General features: G+C 43.2%; 1 protein-coding gene across 1 annotated transcript; it reads right to left on the bottom strand.

The window, feature by feature from the left end:
• Positions 1-304: 304 nt before the first annotated feature.
• Positions 305-24122, bottom strand: Entpd5 (ectonucleoside triphosphate diphosphohydrolase 5 (inactive)). The gene is made up of 13 exons (XM_042692523.1): positions 23891-24122; positions 22659-22738; positions 19474-19617; positions 15796-15871; positions 15256-15291; positions 14554-14642; positions 14188-14267; positions 13337-13398; positions 11332-11433; positions 8736-8876; positions 7450-7506; positions 5405-5520; positions 305-959 (listed from the first exon to the last, which is right to left on the bottom strand). Exons 1-13 carry the CDS (start codon positions 24105-24107, stop codon positions 873-875), a joined length of 1287 nt encoding a protein of 428 aa, XP_042548457.1. The 5' UTR covers positions 24108-24122; the 3' UTR covers positions 305-872.
• Positions 24123-24513: the final 391 nt, after the last annotated feature.

The raw sequence follows: 24513 nt of genomic DNA, 5'->3' as shown, positions 1-24513 counted from the left end.
TTGCCTTGCATGCCTGAGGCCCTGGGTTCGTCTCCCCAGCACCACATAAGCAAAAAGAAAAAAAAAAAGCAGAAGTGGCGCTGTGGCTCAAGTGGTAGAGCGCTAGCCTTGAGCTGAAGAGCAGAAGGACAGCGCCCAGGCCCAGAGTTCAGGCCTCATGACTGGACTCCAAAAAAAAAAAGCTTAAGGCCTGAGCTACATTACAAGTTCTAGGATAGCCTGAATAACATAACTAGACTATCTTTCACATGTACAAGACTTAGGATGGCTCTCACTAATGTATTAGAACAGCACACAACAGGAATCACACAGATTCTTATATAATACCCTTTTCTTTTTTAAAAAATTACACACAGAAAGTAATACCAGTTTTTTTTCTCTTAAGGGGATACAGACAATGGTGAAGAAAAATATATACTTGTATTGATCAGTCATGTGATTGAACTAATTTTGCATCTAAGAGGACAATTTAAATGTTCAAAAGAAGGAGGCACTATAAGGGTTGGATGAGATTTTTCTTTGGTTCCCAGGGAACCGGACCCTGAGTTCTCCAAGGCTGAGTGAGTTCCAAAGTTGTTTTTTGTTTTGTTTTGGTTTTTTTTTGCTCACAGATTCTTTGTAACACACAAAGAATCAAGACTCTAGTGCCAGCTATGTACCCCAAAGTGGTTAGGTAACAATTCTCATTAGATGTATAAAATTAAACCTAAATCTCTAGGCTCCAGGGCACAATCCATGTATAAAAAGCCCCTTCTTCATAAAACCAGTTCCTGGGCTTTAGTATAGGCTATCCTCACACTAGCCTGGAAACTGAACTGCATCTTCTCTCCTCCCCTTAAAAAGAGTGAATACAGACTTGAGGGGATTTGGCCTCAGTGGGAGATGCCCAGAGACTGCAACAGGTGAAAGGTGGCCCCCAAGGCCCAGCCGGTCTCTATGTTGTTCACTTTTTTTGTGAGCTGTAAGAGAGAAAAAGAGAGAGAGTTCACATCTTCATGCAATTTTCAACTTTAGGAAGCATGGCACTTGGTAAAATAATATCTGCAAAAAGCATGCACATAGCCAAACGAAAGCAAGACTGAGAATGGCTAACCACCTTCCCACTGCTCCCCGCTAATAACTGCCTGTAGCCATGGATTATAACCACTATACCCAAATTCTGGTCCCTGAGTACTTCTGGCTCAGAAAATGGTTCCACTCAAGCCTTCCGAAGAGAAATTTTAGTCAGACATATTCTGAACTCCTTCCTTAATCCTGAAAAGAAGCACAGGGTTCCCTGCCTTATTTTCTAAATCACCTATTTCTAATATGGCAACTTACAATGAAATGTTAGTGGATGTGGTAGAAAAGGCATTGTCAAAAGTTGGGAATAGCTGGGCGCTGGTGGCTCACGCCTATAATCCCAGCTACTCAGGAGACTGAGATCTGAGGATCGAGGTTTAAAGCCAGCCCAGGCAGGAAAATCCATGAGTCTCTGATCTCCAATAAACCACCAGAAAACTGGAAGTGGTGCAGTGGCTCAAGGTAGAGCACTAGCCTTGAGCTGAAGAGCTGAGGGGCAGGGCCCAGGCCCAGAGTTCAAGCCCCACGACCGAGAAAAAAAAAAAAGTTCGTAATACATTTAGTAGTGGGAAAAATACACTAAACTACTCAATTCATACCATGTAAACAACTGCCTCTTCAGCACTGAAAATAACCAACCAGGCATTCTGGGGCCAGGTTGTATTCAGAGAGCATAGACAAAACATTAAACTTAATTTCCTCAATCACAGAACAAAGGATTTGAATAGTGTTAATTTGGAAATATTTCAAAGGAGGAAGAGAACTCAAATGGAAAGGGATTCTAAGCCCATAACCACTACTGCAAAGATAATGGCTCCACTTTCATCAGTTCATGTTCCCAACCTGGCTGGCTCTGAAAAGCTTTTTTTTTTTTGGTCAGTCGTGGGACTTGAACTCTGGGTCTGGGCGCTGTCCCTCAGCTCTTCAGCTCAAGGCTAGTGCTCTACCACTTGAGCCACAGCACCACTTGCAGTTTTCTGGTTGTTAATTGGAGATAAGAGTAAGAGTCTCACGGACTTTCCTGCCTGGGCTGGCTTTGATCCTCAATATCAACCTCCTGGGTAGCTGGGAGGTGGGTGCCCAGCTGAAAAGGATTTTTGCTTAAGGTGCCACCACCACCAAAACAGAAGTTTGGAAATTAGTGGTTGTTCTGCCTACTTGATATAGTCACTGTGCCCCAAACTGGGCAGAATGGTGTTTAAATCTTTATCTTAACATTTAGTCTGAGACACCTGAGTAAAACGGAGGCTCCCTGCACCCAAAAGCTCTCTCTACCAGCATTGGGCTGGTAGCCTAGGGACACAGATGCCTAGATCAAACAATTTCTGGGACAGAAAAGTGATCCTGCCTGATTTAAATTCTGCCCCCTGACCAGCAGACGGGGGCACATGAATGGAAAAAGATAAGTTGGACGAATACAGTTATAATATTCAACATACATATGTGAAAATGGAACCAAGTAACTTGAGGAGATGAGTAGGATTGGAACAAATAAGGGAGAATGATGGAAGGAATGACATCCATCAAGATACAGTGTACTCGGGCTGGGAAGGTGGCTCAGTGGTAGAGTGCTTGCCTTGCATGCAAAAGGCTCTGGGTTCGATTCCTCAGCACCACATAAGCAGACAAAAAAAAAAAGCTGGGGGGCTGGGAAGGTGGCTCAGTGGTAGAGCGCTTGCCTTGCATGCAAGAGGCCCTGGGTTCGATTCCTCAGCACCACATAAACAGACAAAAAAAAAGCTGGAAGTGGCGCTGTGGCTCAAGTGGTAGAGCACTAGCCTTGAGCTGAAGAACTGAGGGACAGCGCCCAGGCCCAGAGTTCAGGCCCCACGACCAAAAAAAAAAAAAAGATACATTGTACTCATAAACTGACATTGAATTGAAACACCTTTATATAAGTAAAGATCATTAAAAAAAAATTAAAGCAAGTTCTATTCCTCTCCCTCACCCCCTTACATTATAGCAATTGAAAGAATGCTAGCACCTGAAATGGCCAGAAAATTATTATTATTATTTTTTTTGGGGGGGGCGGTCAGTCATGGGGCCTGAACTCTGGGCCTGGGTGCTTCCCTCAGCTCTTTCAGCTCAAGGCTAGCGCTCTACCACTTGAGCCACAGTGCCACTTCCAGTTTTCTGGTGGTTAACTGGAGATAAGAGTCTCAAGGACTTTCTTTCCCAGGCTGGCTGTGAACCATGATCCTGAGATCTCAGCCTCCTCAGTAACCAGGATTACAGATGTAAGCCACCAGTGCCCGACTTAGAAATTATTCTTAACTGACCTGTTGATGCTCAAGTAGAGGCTGTTGACTTACTATGAACTGAATGGTTTGGATAATCTCTCTCATCTTCAAAAACCATCCCCAGCTGGGCGCTGGTGGCTCACACCTGTAATCCTAGCTACTCAGGAGGCTGAGAACTGAGGATTGGGTTCAAAGCCAGCTCAGGCAGGAAAGTCTGTGAAACTCTTATCTCTAATAAACCACCAGAAAACTGGAAGTGGCGCTGTGGCTCAAGTAGTAGAGTGCTCTCCTTGAGCTGAAGAGCTGAGAGACAGCACCCAGGCCCAGAGTTCAAGTCCCGTAACCACCAACAACAACCAAAAAAACCATCCCCAATTGGTGTGAGACATGTTTACTAATAGTAATGCCAGTACTACACCATTTTCATACATGCTAACCATTATGCTTTACATGCAATGTCTCAATTATTGTAACTATAAAATAGGTATTATACGGATCCCTGTATTCTAAATAAGAGACATTAAAAGTTAAGGGAAGTACAGACTGTGGTAGACAATTGGCTCCAGGGAAGTTAGAATGAACTTGTGACTTTGAAATTATGTAATCATTTAATCACAATCAAAAAAAAAAAGAACCTCGGGGAAGGGAGGGAGGGAGGGGATGGTAGGGGGAAAACAATGGAGGGGGGTAACAATGTTCAAGAGGAAGTGTACTCATTACCTCACTCATGTAACTGTAACCCTCTGTATAGTAGCTTTACAATAAAATAAAATTAAAAAAAAAAAAAAAAAAAAGTTAAGGGAAGGCAGGTACCAGTGCCTCACACCTGTAATCCTAGCTACTCAGGAGGCTGAGATCTGAGGATATCCATTCAAAGCCAACCTAGACTGGGAATTAATCCCAGGGTTAATTAACCCAAGGTTAATTCCCCAATTAACTACCAGAAAACTGAAGAGGTGCTGTGGGTCAAAGTGGTAGAGCATTAGCCTTGAATGAAAAAGCTGAGGAATAGCGCCCAGGGCATGAGTTCAAGCCCCACAACCGATGATTATAAAAAAATAAAGCTAAGGGAAACAAATCATCTTAAGGACATAGTAACTTTAGAGAGTCAGACTGTGAATGCAGACTAGCTAGACAACAGAGTTCAGTACTCCATTAACGCTCCTTGCAAATAACTTTTTTGTTAAGTACTTGAAATGCTTACATTCTTGACAGATATAACAACACGTTAAATCCAAACATCTTAGTAGTAGTGATTTTTATGAAATCTGTATAACACAGGAAATGGATAATATAAACACATCTGAAACTGGGGAAATGAAATGGCACAAGAGAAGACAGGGAGGAAAGGCTAGGAGAACAAAGTACAGTTTACTTCCTTGACTAAAGTTCACCTCTCTAATTGCCTTTTTTTTTTTTTTTTGCTTGTCCTGGATCTTGAACTCTGGCCTGGGTGCTGTCCCTAAGCTCCTTTTGCTCAAGGCTAGCACCCTCACCACCTGAGCTAGAGCACCATTTGCAGCTTTTTCTGTGATTAATTGGAGATAAGAGTTTCACAAGGAGCTTCCTGACTAGGCTAGCTTTGAACTGTTATTCTCAGATTTCAGCCTCCTAAGTAGCTATGATTATAGGCATGAGCCACTGGCTCCCGGAAAGAACATCTTAATCATTTTTGTAACATGTAATTATAACAGGAAATTATATAACATGTAATTATCCCAATGTGATACATAGGGTAAAAGTAATTTGTTCAAATTATACTGTCTGTATGTATGGAAATATCACAATGAAACTTCTCATTATAAGTCTATGTTAACTCAAAAACTTAATTTTAAAAAAGAAAGTAAGAGAGCTGGGAAGGTGGCTCAGTGGTAGAGCACTTGCCTTGCATGCACGAGGCCCTGGGTTCGATTCCTCAGCACCACATAAGCAAAAAGAAAAAAGCCGGAAGTGGCGCTGTGGCTCAAGTGGTAGGGCGCTAGCCTTGAGCTGAAGAGCTGAGGGACAGCGCCCAGGCCCAGAGTTCAGGCCCCACGACCAGACCCAAAAAAAAAAAAAGAAAAAACAGACTTATTAGAAGGCTCTGGTGTCCTGTCTCTTACCTGTAAGAGAGTGCTGTCTGCAAAGCCAAAGCCATCTTTTAACAAGGCTGTGATGTAGCTGAGATCCATGCATAGGAAAGGACTGCCTGATGTGAAGCTTTCCAGGTTGTCACAAACTGAAAAGTGAGAGCAAACAGTGGAGTTCAGGCTTTTAACTAAGAAGGCAGGAGTTCCTCTGAACCTAGCTATGGGCAGGAGACGCAAAGAAGTGTCCATTTGGTTGGTTCTGGGTCTCATGGAGACCAGACTATAGTGATTGCCTCTGCAAAACCTCAGCTTTTTAAGAGCTTGTATATTTCAGTGTATATCTATACCATATGTAATATATTTATTGACATAGGTCCTAGTTTATTTGCTAAGTTTTAGGGGGGCCCTGGGAATCAAACCTAAGGTCTTGTATATAAGTAAGAGCTCTAGGGGCTGGGAAGATGGCTCAGTGCTAGAGGGCTTGCCTTGCATGCATGAGGCCCTGGATTCAATTCCTCAGCACCACATAAACAAAAAAGCCGGAAGTGGCACTGTGGCTCAAGTGGTAGAGCGCTAGCCTTGCACTGAAGAGCTGAGGGACAGCGCCCAGGCCCAGAGTTCAGGCCCCACGACTGGACCAAAAAATAAAAATAAAAATAAAAAAGAGCTTTAGCTGGGCGCTGGTGGCTCGCATCTGTAATCCTAGCTACTCAAGAGGCTGAGATCTGAGGATCGTGGCTCAAAGCCAGGGCAGGAAAATCCGTGACACTGTCATCTCCAAAAACCTATCAGAAAAACAGAAGTGGCACTGCGGCTCAAATGGTAGAGTGCTAGCCTTGCACTGAAGAGCTGAGGTACAGTGCCCAGGCCCAGAGTTCAAGCCCCATGACTGACAGAAGAAAAAAAAAAAAAAAGAGCTCTGCCACTGAGCTATACCCCTAACCCTCTATTTGGCAAATTCCTATGGTCTCTTGTGGCAGCTTAGTTACCAAGTCTCTTTTCTATTATTAATGCTGAGACCCAGAAGAGAGGAAAATATTATTTAGCCCTCTCCTGGGGCTACTGGATAAGAAAATTTGTATTTTAGATGGACAACTCAAGGAAATCCCTGCGGCTGTTTTTCAAATATTTTGGTGCTCAGTGTTTCATTAACATGGAGATCACTATTTCAATTAAAAATAATAAATACACTAACTCCCTAAAGATCCCTGTAGCCCCATTTGCTGGCAGAATTTATGTGACCAAATGTCTTTAATTGACATAGATGAGAAGGCCCAGCAGGAAGGCAGTGGCGGGCTCTGTGGGCTGAGGGACACTGTCTTCTATGACACCCAGAGCTGGCAGGAAAGCCTCATGTCTCAGCTTTTCTTTCTTTCTTTCTGTTTTTTTTTTTTTTATTGTAAAGATACTATACAGAGGGTTACAGTTACATGAGCAAGGTAATGAGTACACTTCCTATTGAGCATTGTTACCCCCTCCATTGTTTTCCCCCTACTATCCCCTCCCTCCCTACCTTCCCCGAGGTTCTTTTTTTTTTTTTTAATTGTGATTAAGTGATTACATAATTTCCCAAATTTCACAGTATTGTGGAATAATGATGCTCATTTAAAGTCACAAGTTCATTCTAACTTTCCTGGAGCAAATTGTCTATCACAGTCTATAACATATAACGGTGTACACATATATACCATACATGTGTCTGTCTGTCTGTCTTTCTTTCTTTTCTTTCTTTCTTTCTTTCTTCTCTTTCTCTCTCTCTCTCTCTCTCTCTCTTGCCTGCCTGCCTGCCTGCCTGCCTTCCCTCCCTCCCTCCCTCCCTCTCTCCTTCCCTCCCTTCCCTCCTTCCTTCTTTTTGCCACTCCTGGGGCTTGAAGTCAGGGCTTGGGCACTGTCCTTGAGCCTCTCTGTGCTCAAGGCTAGCTCTCTACCACTTGAGCCACAGCACCACTTCTGGCTTCTTTTGTTTATGTGGTACTGAGGAATCGAACCCAGGGCTTCATGCATACTAGGCAAGCACTCTACCACTAAGCCACATTCCTAGGCCACGGCTCACCTTTCGAGCATCTCCTGACACTTACCTTCTCTGGCTTTTCTTTCAAAATCTTTGACTTTTAAAACACCTCCTTTTTCATAATCTGAAATGAGACAAAACAGGAACTGGTATCTAAAAACCTTGAAGGAAACAAGAAATTTTTGCAAGTGTGATTTTTAAAAATTAGCACACATAAGTTATACAAGGTATGTATGGGGTTTTCATTGTGCTATTTCCATACATATATACAATGTATTCCAACTACCCCTCATATCTCCTCTATCCCTGTCTTGCCATCCTCCCCCTTCTAAAACAATTCCAGTAAATTTAATTATTACGATTACTATTACTATTATTATTGCCAGTCCTGGGGCTTGAACTCGGGAACTTGGTACTGAGCTTCTTTTGCCCAAGGCTAGACCTCTACAACTTGAGCTACAGTGCCACTTCTAACTTTTTCTGAGTTGAAAGTCTCATAGACTTTCCTTCCTAGGCTGGCTTTGAACTATGATCCTCAGATCTCAACTTCCTGAATAGCTAGGATTACAGGTTTGAGCCACCAGCATACAGCTCCTTATTCTATTTTTGTGTATGTATATATTCAAATTTTGTGATTCTTTTTATGGCAAGATTCCTGTGTGTGCTAGTATTCGGGCTTAAACTCAAGATCTCATGAAAACAGCCCAGATAAACAAATCGAAGAGACTCTTATCTCCAATTAACCAGCAAAAAGCCAGAAGTGGGAGAGGGTCATCCTTGAGTGAAAAAAACAAAGCAAGAGCAAGAGGTCCTGAGTTCAAGCTCCACTACTGACACACACAGACACACACACAGACACACACACACACACACACACACACATACACACACAGAGTCTAACACAGAATTTGATCTCAATAAAGATGCAAACAAATACTTCCTGTACAGTGATTTAGGTCATCCTCTAGCTAGTTTTTTTTTTGTTTGTTTTTTGTTGGTTGTGAGGCCTGAACTCTGGGCCTGGGCGCTGTCCCTGAGCTCTTCAGCTCAAGGCTAGCACTCTACCACTAGAGTCACAGCTCCACTTCTGGCTTTTTCTGCTTATGTGGTGCTGAGGAATCGAACCCAGGGCCTCATGCATGCAAGGCAAGCACTCTACCACTGAGCCACCTTCCCAGCCCCTCTCTAGCTAGTTTTATTTGCCCTCCAACTATAGCGGTTGATCCATCAACAGTGCTGAATAGAGCCAAGTGATCACTCCAGTACAGCCCTACAAACCCTCCTCTTAACCTTCCCCACCACAGACAGCCCTGACCACTCTCCTTCCTGGCATGACACCAGGGATGCACTCACCAATCATGTGTGTGTCAGCAGCTCGATCATAATAGTAAGAGAAGGCATAGAAGGATTTTCTCTTGATCTCCTCTGGCTGATGAAGTCTGCCTTTCACCACTCTCAGCACTTCAGCATAGCAGGGCTCAAAGCCCATCACCCCTGCAAGGGCAGAAATGGACAAAGGGAAGGGGAAAATAATGACAGCTCTCAAGTAAGCTCCTGGAGCCAATGAGGATCACATGAGTGGTCACATGAAGACCAAGGCCTGAATCTAGAAGCTCACAACAAAGGTTTAGAGCAAAGGTGAACAAGTTCCTATAACCTCACTGCTACGCTATAAGTTATCTCCCTTCCCTAACTCTGCTCACCAAAGACAGTCAAGCCACAGTCATTATTTTTTGTTTGTTTGTTTTTGGGCCGGTTGTGGGGCTTGAACTCTGGGCCTGGGCACTGTCCCTCAGCTCTTCAGCTCAAGGCTAGCGCTCTACCACTTGAGCCACAGCGCCACTTCCGGCTTTTTTCTTTTTGCTTATGTGGTGCTGAGGAATCGAACCCAGGGCCTCATGCATGCAAGGCAAGCGCTCTACCACTGAGCCACCTTCCCAGCCCCAGCCACAGTCATTATTGTGCTACAGCCTTCCATTGTGTTTCATGGTCCTTGTGAGCAACTATCCAGAGGGCTCATCTGTTTCCTTCACTAGGAAAACAAGATTTCTTCCTTGACTGTAAGGTTGCTGGCTCGGCAGGTGACACACACCTATAATCCTAGCTACTCAGGAGGCAGAGATCTGAAGATCTCGGTATGAAACCAGCCAGGGCAGTAAAGTTCGTGAGATTTTTTTCTTTTCTTTTTTTTTTTTTGTTGGCCGTGGGGCCTGAACTCTGGGCCTGGGCACTGTCCCTCAGCTCTTCAGCTCAAGGCTAGCACTCTACCACTTGAGCCACAGTGCCACTTCTGGCTTTTTCTGCTTTTTATGTGGTGCTGAGGAATTGAACCCAGGGCCTCATGCATGCAAGGCGAGCGCTCTACCACTGAGCTACCTTCCCAGCCCAGTTTGTGAGATTTTTATCTCCAATTAATCACAGAAAATCCAAAAGTGGTGCTGTGGCTCAAGTGGTAGGATGCTGCCATCCCAGGCCCAGAGTTCAAGACCCAGGATTGGCCAAAAAAAAAAAGTCTCTGCCTTTTGTAATATCTAAGATGAATCATTCTCCCTATCATCTCAGTTTTATTGGCTACTATGATATAAATGGCTAAACATTAACTGAATCTGAAACATGGCTTCACACCACTGTTCTGTTCTCAGGCTACAAACATGTTTGTAACAACCCACAGTATTCAAGGCAAGGCAACAGCAAGATCATCTGCACAGCAACAGCTGCTTAGTACACTGTCCATTTACATTAGTCAATGGAGGCATAACAGCATCTTTTAATGAGTGTCTGCAATAGGATGGGCATCCCTTGAGTTCTGGAAAAATCTACTATGGTACTTTTGTATAACTTCTACTGTAAAGGAATTTTTTGTTGTTGTTGGTCATGGGGCTTGAACTCTGAGCCTGGGTGCTGTCCCTCAGCTCTTCAGCTCAAGGCAAGTGCTCTACCATTTGAGCCACAATGCTACTTCTGGCTTTTTCTGTTTAATGTGGTGCTGAGGAATCAAACCCAGGGCCTCATGCATTCGAGGCAAGCACTCTTACCACTGAGCCACCTTCTCAGCCCTGTAATTTTCTTTTTTTTTGAGCCTCAATGGTCCAAGATGGCCTTGAACTTTCAATCATCCTATATGCCACCTCACCTGATTCTTAGAAAGATAATTTTTTTTCTCTTTTTTTTTGGGGGGGGGAGGAGGTAGTACAGGGACTTGAACTCAGAACCTCATGCTCTTTTTTTTTTTTTTTTTTTGTCGGTCGTGGGGCTTGAACTCTGGGCCTGGGCGCTGTCCCTCAGCTCTTCAGCTCAAGGCAAGTGCTCTACCACTTGAGCTACAGTGCCACTTCCGGTTTTCTGGTGGTTTATTGGAGAAAGGAGTCTCACGGTCTCTCCTGCCCGGGCTGGCTTTGAACCGCGATCCTCAGATCTCAGCCTCCTGAGTAGCTAGGATTACAGGCGTGAGCCACCAGCGCCCAGCAGAACCTCATGCTCTTAATCAAACTTTTGCTGGTATTGAGGCTTAAACTTGGACCTTGTGGTTCCACCTGGCTTTTCCCCCCACAAAGCTGGCACTCTACCACTTGAGTCACACCTCCACTTCCAGCTTTTTGGAAATAAGATTCTCCTGGGTTTTTCTACTTTGAATCGATCTTCAGATCTCAACCTCCAGAGTAGCTACGATTACAGGCATTGAACGACCACCAATCAGTCTCTTGGATCAGTTTTTATTTTTCTCTCAGCTGGCACTCTGTCACTTGAGCTATAACTCTAGTTCTGGCTTGTTGATAATTGGAGGTAAGAATCAGATTTGTCTGTATGGGCTGGCTTGAAACTACAATCTTCATATCTCAGCCTCCTGAGTAGCTAGTCTTATAGGCATGAACCAACAGTACCTAGCTTTGTAAGGTGGTTTAAATTAGTGAAAAACAAAACAAAACAACAACAACAAAACAACACTCACCATCTTGGTTGCCACCATACTGGTATTTCACACCCCCAAAAATCCACTCTGCTTCCAACCACCTTGGTAAACAGGCACTTCGAAAGGTATGTCCTTCAATCCCTGAAAGAAACCAGAGCACAAAGAGGCAAGTAAGTGAAAGGGAGGCAGGCAAGTAAGAAGTTAGTAAGGATGAAAGCCCTTGGTGTGTGTGTATATGTGTGCCAGTCCTGGGGCTTGAACTCAGGGCCTGGCCACTGTTCCTGAGCTTTTGCACTCAATGATAGCATCCTACCACTTGAGTCACTGCTTGTCTTTTTGCTGGCTATCTAGACATAAGAGTCTCATGGACCTTTCTACTCAGACTGGCTTTGAAACCAATCTTCAGATCTCACTTCGTCTCCTGAGTAGCTAGAATTTACATATGTGAGCCATTGGTGCCCAGCTCAACCCTTGGTTTTTGAGATAGGATTTTGTTATGCAGCCAGGCTGTCCTTGAACTTCTGATCCTCCTGCCTCACCTACCAAGTGCTAGGATTACAAACATCTACCACTAGGTCCCCAAAGGATTCTTTTTGCTGGTGCTGGGGCTTGAATTCAGGGCCTAGACATTGTTTCATTTTTACTCAAGGCTTGCTCTCTATAACTTGAGCCACAGCTCCACTTCAGTCTTTTTGATGGCTAATGAGCTGCTGGCACCCAGCTCCTGAAAGAATTCTTAACTAACCAGGCAGTAGTGGCTTACACCTTTAATTCTAGCTACTCAGGAGGCTGAGATCTGAGGACTGTGATTCAAGCTTGCCAGCAGGAAAGACAGATCTGAGAGACTCTTATCTCTAACCAGCATCAAGCTAGACGTGGAAATACGGCTCAAGCGGTAGAGTACCAGCCTTGAGAGAAAAAGGCTACGACAAAGCACCATGCCTTAAGTTCAAGCCTCAGTACACACACACACACACACACACACACACACACACACACACACACACACACACACACACACACACACGCACACACACCATACACAAATTCATTTTTTGTTTTTTGGCCAGTTGTGGAGGGTTTGAACTCAGGGCCTGGACACAGTCCCTGAGCTTCTTTTGCTTGAGGCTAGCATTCTAACACTTGAGCCACAGCATCACTTCCAGCTTTTTCTGTTTATGTGATACTGAGGAATTGAACCCAGGGCTTCATGCATGCTAAGCAAGCACTCTACCACTAAGCCACATTCCCAGCTCATACATGAATTCTTAACTCAGGACTGGCTTCACAGACAGGCATGGGTGGTTCCTCTCAAACTACAGATGAATTTCATGTACATGCACATTTGGCAGTGGGTCCATAGCTTTCGTCACATCTCAAAGAAATTCAAAACTCACAATAAAGTAAGTTCCTTCTTTTCTATATTGCAAGGAAAATACTATGCTATCTATCATCTCCTTCACTAGAGCCAAGAAACTTAAATGAAGTATATCTGAAGATGTTAAGTAAACTCTGGATGCTATACAATCTTCATCAATACTAGCTTGCCGTGAGACTGGCTCTACACAAAGTTTATTAAATATAAAATCACATTTAAGGCGAGGACCAGAATATAGAAAGGTCAATTAACTAGCCCTAAGTCACAAAACTGATATTACAGCCAGGTCTGCCTTTTCCCAGTTGTGAAGAGATGAATGGACAGTTATTCTACCTTGCTAACAGGACAGATGCTGATTCCTGGACTTCCCACATAAAATAAGTAAGGATTTGTCTACCTCCTGCCAACTACTACAGAGGTTTCAGCTTCCTAACCATGGCCGGTTACCCCTACATAAGCAGACCTCATTCTACAAATTTAATACAGACCAAAACATCTGACCTTACAGATAGGAAATTTTCTATTATTATATCCACTATATAACACATGCTACCTAGTTCAACATAAGCCTTTCTTCCACAGAATCCCTGCGAAGGAAGGGAAGAAGCAAACTAAGTATAGAAGTCACTTCACCATCCCCCACCTGGCACAGGTACCCAGACGAACCTTCTGTCTCCAGGGCTCCCAGTGTTGCTAGTCTTGCAGCTTTCAATCCAAATCCCAAGTAACTGTAAAATGCAAGATGGACCAATTTCAGTCTGGTCCTGAAGTTTCCTAAGCACAAAGCTACCTCTTTCAGAAGTGATATAGTTTCTCTGACTTCTTTTGGAGAAATTAAAAACCTTTTTCTAGCTCTGTGACTTTTTTTGGGGGGGGCGGTGGGGGTTGTCGTGGGGCTTGAACTCTGAGCCTGGGCACTATCCCTCAGCTCTTCAGCTCAAGGCAAGCACTCTACCACTTGAGCCACAGTGCCATTTCCGGTTTTCTGAGTGGCTTACTGGAGATAAGAGTCTCAAAGTTTCCTGCCCAGGCTGGCTTTGAACCATGATCCTCAGATCTCAGCCTCCTAAGTAGCTAGGATTACAGGCGTGAGCCACCAACACCCAACTTCTGTGACTTTTTTATTTCATGTGGTTAACAAAGTGGAAATTTCTCCACAGTTCAGGTCAAGACTATGCAGTAAGAACTGCCTGCAAGTATGAGTCAAAGGCCAGAGAAGCATTCGTTATCTTAGCTCCTATCCCTACTGGTATCAAATTCCTGGCTGGATTCTCAACTTCAGAAGGCCAGATCAAAGGATGATTAGAGTAATTTAGCTGAGTGCTGAGTCTTTTCTCTGAAAACTTGTATCACATGTTTTAGAGGCAAGCCTCAAGTCTCTTGGATTTTGGTAAGTAACTTGAGTTTCAGTTGATACAACTTTGGGGACTGACAGAGTGTTGATCATATAGCAATAATAGACATGAAAATACTTTGAAAAGTTAGGAGAAAGTTATCTTCCCCATTCCCATCCTCACCTATGTGTATAGAGATTAAAAGTGCTGTTAAACATCTCAAAGGAAGCTAGGTAGCCTTGAGGGGTGTGTTCCAGGGTTTTCTGCAAATCAGAAAAAGCAAAATGACTTTTCAGGATCTGAAATTATTTGAAGATCTGATTTCAACAATTCCTCTCCATCCCCCCAAAAAATCAGAGATGAAAAAAGTAAGCTGCTAATCTCCCAATGCCTGAAGGATCAAAGGGCTCTGGATATTGAGAGGGTAAAAAGTTTTCCCTCACCAACCTGTTCCAGGGAGAGCTGCTATCTGAAATAGGGGCCACTATCTTGGTACTATAGTTTGTCTGCTAAGGCTAGTGTGATATGACTTTTACATAAATGACTCACCTCCAAATGGGGCAAGAATGTGATTTGGGTAGAGGCTCCTCCCAAGTCCAGGGTCCCCATGGTCTCCTGGCCATGGCCATGCAGCTGACCTGTTAATGACAGCCAACTCTGAATATTCTCCACATCCTGGACAGCCCAGCATTTATCTGTCTGCAGGTCTACAATGGTATGCCAATGGTATATATTTCTTGCATACCAATGGTTTTTCCTTAAATATTCTTCTGCTCCTTGGTCCCAAAGACTGCAGGTAAATGTCAACTCAGGAGGACTAGCTGTAATTGAGGTCTTTTTTTTTTTTTTAGTTAGTCGTGGGGCTTGAACTCTGGACCTGGGCACTAATCCTGAGCTTTTCAACTCAAGGTGAGTGCTCTACCACTTGAGCCACAGAGCCACTTTTCTGGTGGTAATTTGGAGATAGAAGTCTCACGGACTTTTCTGCCCAGGCTGGCTTTGAACTGGGATCTTTAGATTTTCACCCTAGCCTGAGTAGCTAGGGTTATAGGCGTGAGCCACTGGCACCCAGCTTGTAATTAAGGTCTTAGGGCAAGTCATAAACATTAACTTCTTTATCTTTGCCTCCGACCCCACACATTTTTTTAAAAAAAAGAGTAATAAAGAACAGGAAAATAGATTTTTACCCTCCTAGCATTCCTGTGAAAACCAGTTAAGGTCTTAAGACAAATCTGAGGATATATTTATTACCTGTTAGGAAATTCACAGTAACCCACGCTAATATGCCTAAAAGAGAGGAAGACAAAGATTGCAATCCAGAGCATTTCTTTCTTTCTTTTTCTTTTTTTTTGGGGGGGGGGGGTACGGTCGTGGGGCCTGAACTCTGGGCCTGGGCGCTGTTCCTCAGCTCTTCAGCTCAAGGCTAGCGCTCTACCACTTGAGCCACAGCACCACTTCCGGCTTTTTTCTTTTTGCTTATGTGGTGCTGAGGAATCAAACCCAGGGCCTCATGCATGCAAGCAAGCACTCTACCACTGAGCCACCTTCCCAGCCCCAGAGCATTTCTTTCTTGGCCCCTTCTTTGTTCTTTTTCTCTCTAAATTTTATGTCTAGGACATCTATTTCTCTTCCCCTTTCCTTCTATTTTCTGCTACCTCATTCCTCCCTGCTTCCTTGTTTATCCTTAGATGCTTTTCATTCAGTGCCTGCTCCCTTTGTCTAGTTCCTTAAATTAGGTCTCTCGCTGACCCGCTCCTCTTCCCTGAGAACATACTTCACCGTCTCTCCCACCTTCGTAGGATCCATCCAAGATGCTAACGCTGTCATCTGGGACCAGGAAGGGTGACTTCTTGAAGATCTCTTCTACCTAAGGAGAAGATATCATTTCATTTGTTCCCTTATGCAACAAATGAAAACCCTGTGTCCTCTGGGATGGATGACAGGCACAAGTCACTGTGTTCTGTACAATGTGGGAGAGTCACTGTGAACTTCTACACATTCATATATTTTTATCATATTCACCCCATTATCCTTCCTTACCTCCTCTTCTTCAACCAATTTTATCTTTCTTGCCTTTGTGTGTGTGTGTGTGTGTGTGTGTGTGTGTGTGTGTGTGTGTGTGTGTGTGTGTGTGTGTGTGTGTGTGTGAGGCCTGGGACCTGAACTCAGGGCCTGGGTGCTGTCCCTTGAGCTTTTTCTCTCAAGGATAGCACTGTACTACACTACCTACCACCTTGGACTTTTTCTGAGTAGTTTACTGGAGATAAGAGTTTCACTGGTGGCTCACGCCTGTAATCCTAGCTACTCAGGAGGCTGAGATCTGAAGATCAAGCGAGGTCCAAAGCCAACCAGGGCAGATAAGTCCATGAGACTCTTATCTCCAATTATCCACCAGAAAACTGGAAGTGGCGCTGTGTTCAAGTGGTAGAGTGTTCACTGTAAGCTGAAAGGCTCAGGGACGGCATCCAGACCCAAAGTTCAAGCCCCACAACCAACAACAACAACAAAAAGTTTCATTGACCTCCTATCCAAGCTGGTTTTGAATCCTCAAATCTCAGCTTCATAGTAGCTAGAATTACAGGCATGAACTCAGCTTTCTTGCCATTTTTTTTTTTTGGGGGGGGGGGGGGGCGCGTCGGTTGTGGGGCCTGAACTCTGGGCCTGGGCACTGTCCCTCAGCTCTTCAGCTCAAAGCTAGTGCTCTACCACTTGAGCCACAGTGCCACTTCCGGCTTTTTCTGCTTATGTGGTGCTGAGGAATCGAACCCCTCATGCATGCAAGGCAAGCACTCTACCCCTGAGCTGCCTTCCCAGGCCTATTAAAAATTATTTTTATGTCGGGTGCCGGTGCTCATGCCTATAATCCTAACTACTCAGGAGGCTGAGATCTGAGCATTGAGGTTCAAAGCCAGCCTGGGCACACAAGTCTGTGAGACTCTTATCTCTAATAAACCACTAGTCCAAGACCAGAGTTCAAGCCCCATGACTGACAAAAAGAATATATATATATATATATATATATATATATATATATATATATATATATATATATATATATATATATTATTAGCTTACATTAATTATGCAGAGTGGCACTGTCCTTGAGCATCTTTTGCTCAAAGCCAGCACTCTACCACTTGAGTCATAGTTCCAATTCCAGCTTAGAATCTGTTTATGGAATTGAATCTAGAGCTTCATGTATATGCTGGGCAAGCACTCTACCACTAAGCTACAATTCCAGCCTCATACAATTCTTTTTTGCCGTGATTTTAAAAAAATTATATTGCAATTCAGCCTATGAATATTCTTTCTTTTTTTTTTTTTTTTGCCAGTCCTAGGGCTTGAACTCAGGGCCTGGGCACTGTCCCTGAGCTTCTTTTGCTCAAGACTATAGCACTCTATCACTTGAGCCACAGCGCCACTTCCAGCTTTTTCTACTTATATGATATTGAGGAATTGAACTCTACCGGTAAGCCACATTCCCAGCCCCTGTGAATATTCTTGACAACATGAAATTTAAACCTGATTATGTTTTTATCATATAATAAATATGTATGATAAATATTGTTTAATAAAACGGTATACTTAAATTTTCATATAAGGGTGAAAACTTTTAAAATTCCATTATTTTTCTCAAAAACTTTGTGCCAAGAGAAAAAAAAATCCAGACATGAATAAAAGAATATAAAGTTTATGATTCTTTTTTTGTGTTTGCTGATACCAGGGTTTGACCTCAGGGCCTTGGGGGTCTTGCTTGGCTTGCTTGCTCATGGCTGGTACTCTACTGGAGCCATATCTCTAGTTCAGCATTTTGCTGGCTAATTGGAGATGGAAGAAGTCTCACAGACTTCTCTGCCTTGGCTGACTTTGAATCTCAATTCTCCAGGTCTCAGTTGCTTGAGTACCTAAGATTATAGGTGTAAGCCACTAGCACCAGGCTATGATCACATTCATATGAAACATAAGGACAAGCAAAAGTTACCTATACTAACAGAATGCATATCAGTGGTTGCTAGTTCAGAAATGGGAAACACTACCTGAGTGTCTTTGGCTTACATCTGTAATCCTAGCTACTCAGGAGGCTGAGATCTGAGGATCACAGGTCACAGCCAGCCTGGCTAGGAAAGTCCCTGAGACTTTTTTTTTTTGTTGGTCATGGGGCTTAAACTCTGGGCCTGGACGCTGTCCCTCAGCTCTTCAGCTCAAGGCTAGAGCTCTACCACTTGAGCCATAGTGTTACTTCTAGTTTTCTGGTGGTTAATTGAAGAGTCTCATAGACTTTCCTGCCCGGGCTGGCTTTGAACCACAATCCTCAGATCTCAGCCTCCAGAGTAGCTAGGTATATAGGCATGAGCCACCAGTGCCCAGCTGAGACTCATCTCCAATAAACCACAAGAAGCCTAGAAGTGGTGCTGTGGTTCAAGTGGTAGAGCGCTAGCCTTGTGCAAAAGAGCTGAGGGACAGCACTCAGGCACAGATTTCAAGAGTCCCATGACCAACAAAAGAGAGAGAGGTGGGGGCGGTGGACATGGGGGCGACACTATAACATGGTATATTTGTCAAAATGTATTTCCTGGGGCTGGGAAGGTGGCTTAGTGGTAGAGCGCTTGCCTTGCATGCATGAGGCCCTGGGTTCAATTCCTCAGTACCACATAAGCAGAAAAAGCCAGAAGTGGCACTGTGGCTCAAGTGGTGGAGCACTAGCCTTGAGCTGAAGAGCTGAGGGACAGTGCCCAGGCCCAGAGTTCAGGCCCCACAACTAACAAAAAATAAAATATAAAATAAAATAAATACATTTCCTTGAATACCTTACATGGGTAGGTTTTATTGTACAGACATATATCACTATAAAGTTAATTAAAAACCATTTCTACCGGGGCACCAGTGGCTCAGGCATGTAATTCTAGCTACTTAGGAGGTTGAGATCTGAAGATAGTAGTTTGCAGCCAGCCCCGGCAGAAAAGCCTGAGAGATTCTTTTTTTTTTTTTTTAACCAGTCCTGGGGTTTGAACTCAGGGCCTGCTCACTGTCCCTGAGCTTCTTTTGCTCAAGGCTAGCACTCTACTTGTTGAGTCACAGCACCAGTTCTGGCTTTTTCTTTATATGTGGTACTGAGGAACCGAACCCAGGGCTTCATGCATGCTAGGCAAGCACTCTACCACTGAGCCATATTCCCAGCCCCAAGCCTGAGAGATTCTTATCTCCAATTAACTACCAAAAAAAAAAAAGGCAGAAGTGGTGCAGTGGCTCAAGTGGTAGAGCACTAGCTGAAGGACAGCACCTGGCTCTGAGTTTAAGCCCCAGGACTGGCACAAAAAAACAAACACATAAAACCCAAAATCATTTCTATGATTATTCTGAAAAGATAGAAGTGAGAATATCTGGGACAGGGATTGCTTTAAATGTCTTAGGAAAACCTCAATAAAATTGGAGGGTGAAAATGATTACAAATCAGACTTAAATAATTACCTCAAATAGTAGAGCCTGGGCTTTCTTTTCTGGCAGTAAGCGTAGTCCTGCTGTGGCCTTCAGGACCACTGGTGTCCTTTTCCAGTGACTTCGAGGGATTGAACCTTTGGCCACCTCTAAGAGCCCTTGAACAGTCTCAGCAGCCTTCAAAAGAGACAAGGGACTCACACAATGAGCTATCCATTTAGCAGAACTGCTCTGAGTGGGCCTTGAAGTGGGCATCAACCCCTCTCCCTGTGCTCTGTAGAAGAAGAAACTTAGAAAACTGGGCCCCTTTGAAAGAAAGACCACAGTTCTATAGTGTGGTTATTTTAGTGGACTGTCATTTTGTTTTGATAAGTTATGTTCAGGCCAGAAAATTTGAGTACAGTGAAGAGAAATTAGTAGTTAAGAATCAAGAGAAGCTGGGCACTGGCTGCTCACGACTGTAATCCTAGCTACTCAGGAGTCTGAGATCTGAGGATCATGGTTCAAAGCCAGCCCAGGCAGAAAACTCTGGGAGACTCTTATCTCCAATAAACCATCAGAAAACAGGAAGTGGTACTGTGGCTCAAGTGGTAGAGCACTCGCCTTGAGCTGAAGAGCTGAGGGACAGCGCCCAGGCCAAGTTCAAGTCCAGGACTGCCCCCCCCCAAAAAAAAAAAAAAAAAAAAAGAATCAAGAGACTTCCTTGGCAGTCCTAGGACCTAACCTGGAACAGTCAGCCTTCCTAGTGCTTGATGGGGATATGGCTTATTTCATCACTAGATTCTTTGGTGTACTAAATGAGGCAGAGCATGTGGTACCATGCAAATGCTAGCTTTAGTTGTCATGATGTGATCGCAAGGTCAGAACATGTCAGGCTCATTTTTCTGTCACCAGCATCCACATGTATGACACAAAGAAGACACTTAATTTGTAATAAATGAAACCCATTATTTGAAATCCAGAATTTCCCTAAGTAAACACACTGTTCCTTGTTATTAGCAACCACAACACAATCACCTTTTCTAAATGTTGCAACAATTTCTGATCATGTACTTGGATAATGTAGTTGCTTTCAACAGTTCCCAATTTCCTAGCACATCTATCATTTCATGTGCTACTAAGTTCAGATAGCCTCTCAGTTCTTTCAAGTTCAATCTTTTTTTTTTCTTTTTAAATTGAGGTAGGATTTCACAATCTAGCTCAGGCTGGCCTTAAATTTTCTATTCTATTGTGTGCGGGGATTACAGACATGTGCCATCATGCCTGGCTTTCAAACCATTTTGTTTGGTTTGGTTTGAGATAGTTGCTATGTACCCTAAACTAATCTGGATTCAGTCTAGATTGGCCTTAACCTCGTGGTCCTCCTGCTTTAGCCTCCTGAATGCTGGCATTACACATGCATTCCATTATGCCTAGCTTCAGATTTTTTTTTTTTGGTCGGTTATGGGGCTTGAATTCTGGGCCTGGGTGCTGTGCCTCAGCTCTTCAACTCAAGGCAAGTGCTCTACCACTTGAGCCATAGTGCCATTTCTGGTTTTCTGTGTGGTTTACTGGAGATAAGAGTCTCATGGACTTTCCTGACTGGGCTGGCTTTAAACTGCGACACTCAGGTCTCAGCCTCCTGAGTAGCTAAGATTATAGGCATGAGCCACCGGCATCCAGCTTCAAATAATTTTGAATACCAGGGTTTTTCTTAGTGATTATTCTGCAACACTGTACAATTTTTTTTATAACTCTTGCCAAAGTTCTATGTTCTGGCTTATTCCATTTATTTCAGCATAGCCTCAGACACATGGGGTATACTTTGGGTAATCAAATGTGAAACACAGTCATTGGCTAACCACAATTTCTCATTCTTCTACTACCAAGGACTTTTATCCTCATGTACTGTTTCCTAATTTCTCAGATACAGGCATGGTTCCATCCTGTATCAAGGAACTCTGAAATGGAATTCATTAGGTCCCCATCTCTTTATTACGATGTCTTTCTGTTTGTCTGTGCTCGTTCTGGGGCTTGAACTTGGGACCTGGGCACTGTCCCTTAGCTTTTTTACTCCAGGCTAGCACTCTATCACTTGAGCTACAGGTTCACTTCTGGATTTTTGGTCCTAAATTGGAAATACAAATCTCACAGACTTTCCTGCCCTACCTGAATTAGAACTATGATCCTCAAATCTTAGCCTCTTAAGTAGGTAGATAATTAGAGTGTGAGCCATTGTATGCCAGCCTCATTTATACCTCATGTCCTATGGAATTTCATGTACATTTTCTGCATTTGCATGAATGCAGCTGATGCTTTCAATTCTTTTTTTTTTTTTTTTTGTTATCACGGCTTGAAAACTCTGGGCCTTGTGTTCTTCCTCAGCTTTTTCTTGCTCATGCTGGCATACTACTGTTTGAACTGCATCACCAGTTCCTGGCCAAGCATTTTAATCAAGTTAATTACCTCAATATCTGAAAGCAGAAAATATAAGGAAAGAAATTGCTTAAAAGCTGGTATCAGGGCTGGGAAGGTGGCTCAGTGGTAGAGAGCTTGCCTTGTATGCTCGAGGCCCTGGGTTCGATTCCTCAGCACCACATAAGCAAAAAGAAAAGAAAAAGTCGGAAGTGGCGCTATGGCTCAAGTGGTAGAGCGTTAGCCTTGAGCTGAAGAGCTGAGGGACAGTGCCCAGGCCCAGAGTTCAGGCCGCACGACCGGACCAAAAAAAAAAATAAAAATAAAAAAATAAAAAAAATAAATAAAAAAAGCTGGTATCATACCAGGCAGGTGCTCACACCTATAATTCTAGTTACTCAGGAGGCTGAGATCTGAACATTGTGGTTTGAAGGCAGCCCAAACAGACAAGTCTGTAAGATTTATCTCCTATTTAACCAGCAAAAAGTGGAAGTGGAGTGGTGGCTCAAGTGGTAGAGCACCAGCTTTGAGAAAAAAAAACAACTAAGGAACAGTATATAGGCCCTGAATTCAAGGCCCCGTAAAGGTACACACACATATACAAAAAAATATGCTATCATTTCCTGCCTGAACACAACTTATTTTCTAGTCCCTTTCCACTCAGCCTTTGTTACTGCTATCAAGAAGACTCACTGAAAGGAGAAAATTGATTACACACATGGCCTCAATATCATTAATGAGCAGCATGAAATATTTAAGCAACAGTGGTATGGTACAATTATCTAGGCACTGAGAATCTAGAAATCAAATCTTAATAAACTCACCTGCTTAGGTTGATCTACAAAAGCAGAAAGTCCTGGCTTCACAGAATCAAAAATTTCTCCTTCCAGAATTGGAAGCTGTCCTGTTTTGTCCATGGAACAAGAAAAACAGTTGTTTTTCAAGTTAGACTTAGATTAACCTATCTCTACCAACCTATTCCAAATGACCTCGCTTGTGATTCAATGTCTTGCAGAAGTATTGGGTATAGAGAGTGTCAGGAAACCTTTGAGCATCTTTTGCCATTTCTCTGAGGGATAGTTAGCTCTTTCTCTTTCTTCCATGTTTCTATTTTTATCTTAATCAATTAATTAATTGGCAGTACTTGGGTTTTGAACTCAAGGACTTCCACTGGCCTAGCAAGTGCTCTACTACCTAACCAACTATAGAACTTTTTGTTTTATAGTTCAGAAAGGGCCCTACACCCCAATATTGTTTTACCTGCTTCCCAAGAAGCTGGAATTGTGAACATGCACTACTCCATTTGTCCTATTTTACTTTATTTTTAATTTTTTTTGTTGTTGTTGGTTGTAGGACTTGAACTCTGGGTCTGGGCTCTGTCCCTCAGCTCTTCAGCTCAAGGCAAGCACTCTACCACTTGAGCCACGGCACCTCTTCCGGTTCTCTGATGGTTCACTTGAGATAGTGTCTCAAGGACTTTCTGCCTGGGCTGGCTTTGAACCATGATCCTCATATCTCAGTCTCCTGAGTAACTAGAATTAGAGGTATGAGCCACTAGCGCCCGTCTATTTTTAACTTTTTGAGATGAGGTTTCTCTCTGTAGCCCAAGTTGGCTTTGAGTTTGCTATGTAGTTCAGCTGGCTTCATAGTTATGATTCCCTTGTTTCTGCATCCTGGCTCTTTAGGTAACAGAAAGAAGGAAAACTGACAATTTAGCTAAAGTCGTTCTTAAAAGTTTCCTTAGCCCCTTCTCCAAAAATGCCAGTGGAATGCTATGTGATCTTTCCCAAAGATTACACCCAATATTCTTAATATTTTGGAGTTCTGGAATATTAACCACTTTTAGAGAAGAAGAAAAATTACAGCTCTACATTTGGACATGTAGGTTTCAGACTCCAGCTAGACCACAACACTCTTAATGTCACGTGGAATTAAATTATGTATCCAATTACAATTCAACATGTTCTCTGAAGAAATACATTCACTTCTTACACAGCACATTTGTTTCAGGAGATGGGAAAGTGTGGATTCTGGCAAGGTTTCCAGCTGAACTTACCTGGCATTTTCTGCACGAATGTGTAAACATGAATTCGAGTTCCAGTGCTCCCTGCATCAAACATAATTCCATACAAGGTGCTGGCACTGACATTGATGGGGCACATAGAAGACAGGAAGACACCCTCAAACCATGTCTGCTGGTCTCTGTAGAAGACGGTACTGCAAACACAGGGTATCACCAGCATGAAAATGATAGTGCCCCAGGAAGCAGCCATCTCTTCCCAAGATGCAATGACTCAAGGCTTTGTTGCAGAAGCAATGCTGCTCACACTCCTGTAGTGGCTTACAGGACAAAAATGAAGTCAGTCCAATTGCCTTTTTTGGTTAATCTGTAAATCATACCATTACACTAAAGGTGTTCCACTTCTATTTCTAATAACCAGTACAACAAGCTAAACCAGTGTAAAACAGCCGTAGCACCTTTTCTGAAGAATATCAGGTTCCAAAAGGAAATTGGGATTAAAAATCTATTTTCCCATGCTTAGTTTTTAATCGTAGGGAGTGTCAACTTAATTTAAAAACACAAATACAAACCATTATGGGTTTTAAACAGCCTTCATAGGCTTCAGGCCATAACTTAAGGCAGATAGACAAATTAAGGTAGAGATATCCTATGACATG

The sequence above is a fragment of the Dipodomys spectabilis genome, unplaced genomic scaffold, assembly GCF_019054845.1.
Source record: "Dipodomys spectabilis isolate Male_0828 unplaced genomic scaffold, ASM1905484v1 ptg000157l, whole genome shotgun sequence".
Classification (NCBI taxonomy): domain Eukaryota; kingdom Metazoa; phylum Chordata; class Mammalia; order Rodentia; family Heteromyidae; genus Dipodomys; species Dipodomys spectabilis.
The sequence above is the reverse complement of the archived record's forward strand: the minus strand, read 5'-3'. Positions and strand labels throughout refer to the sequence as shown.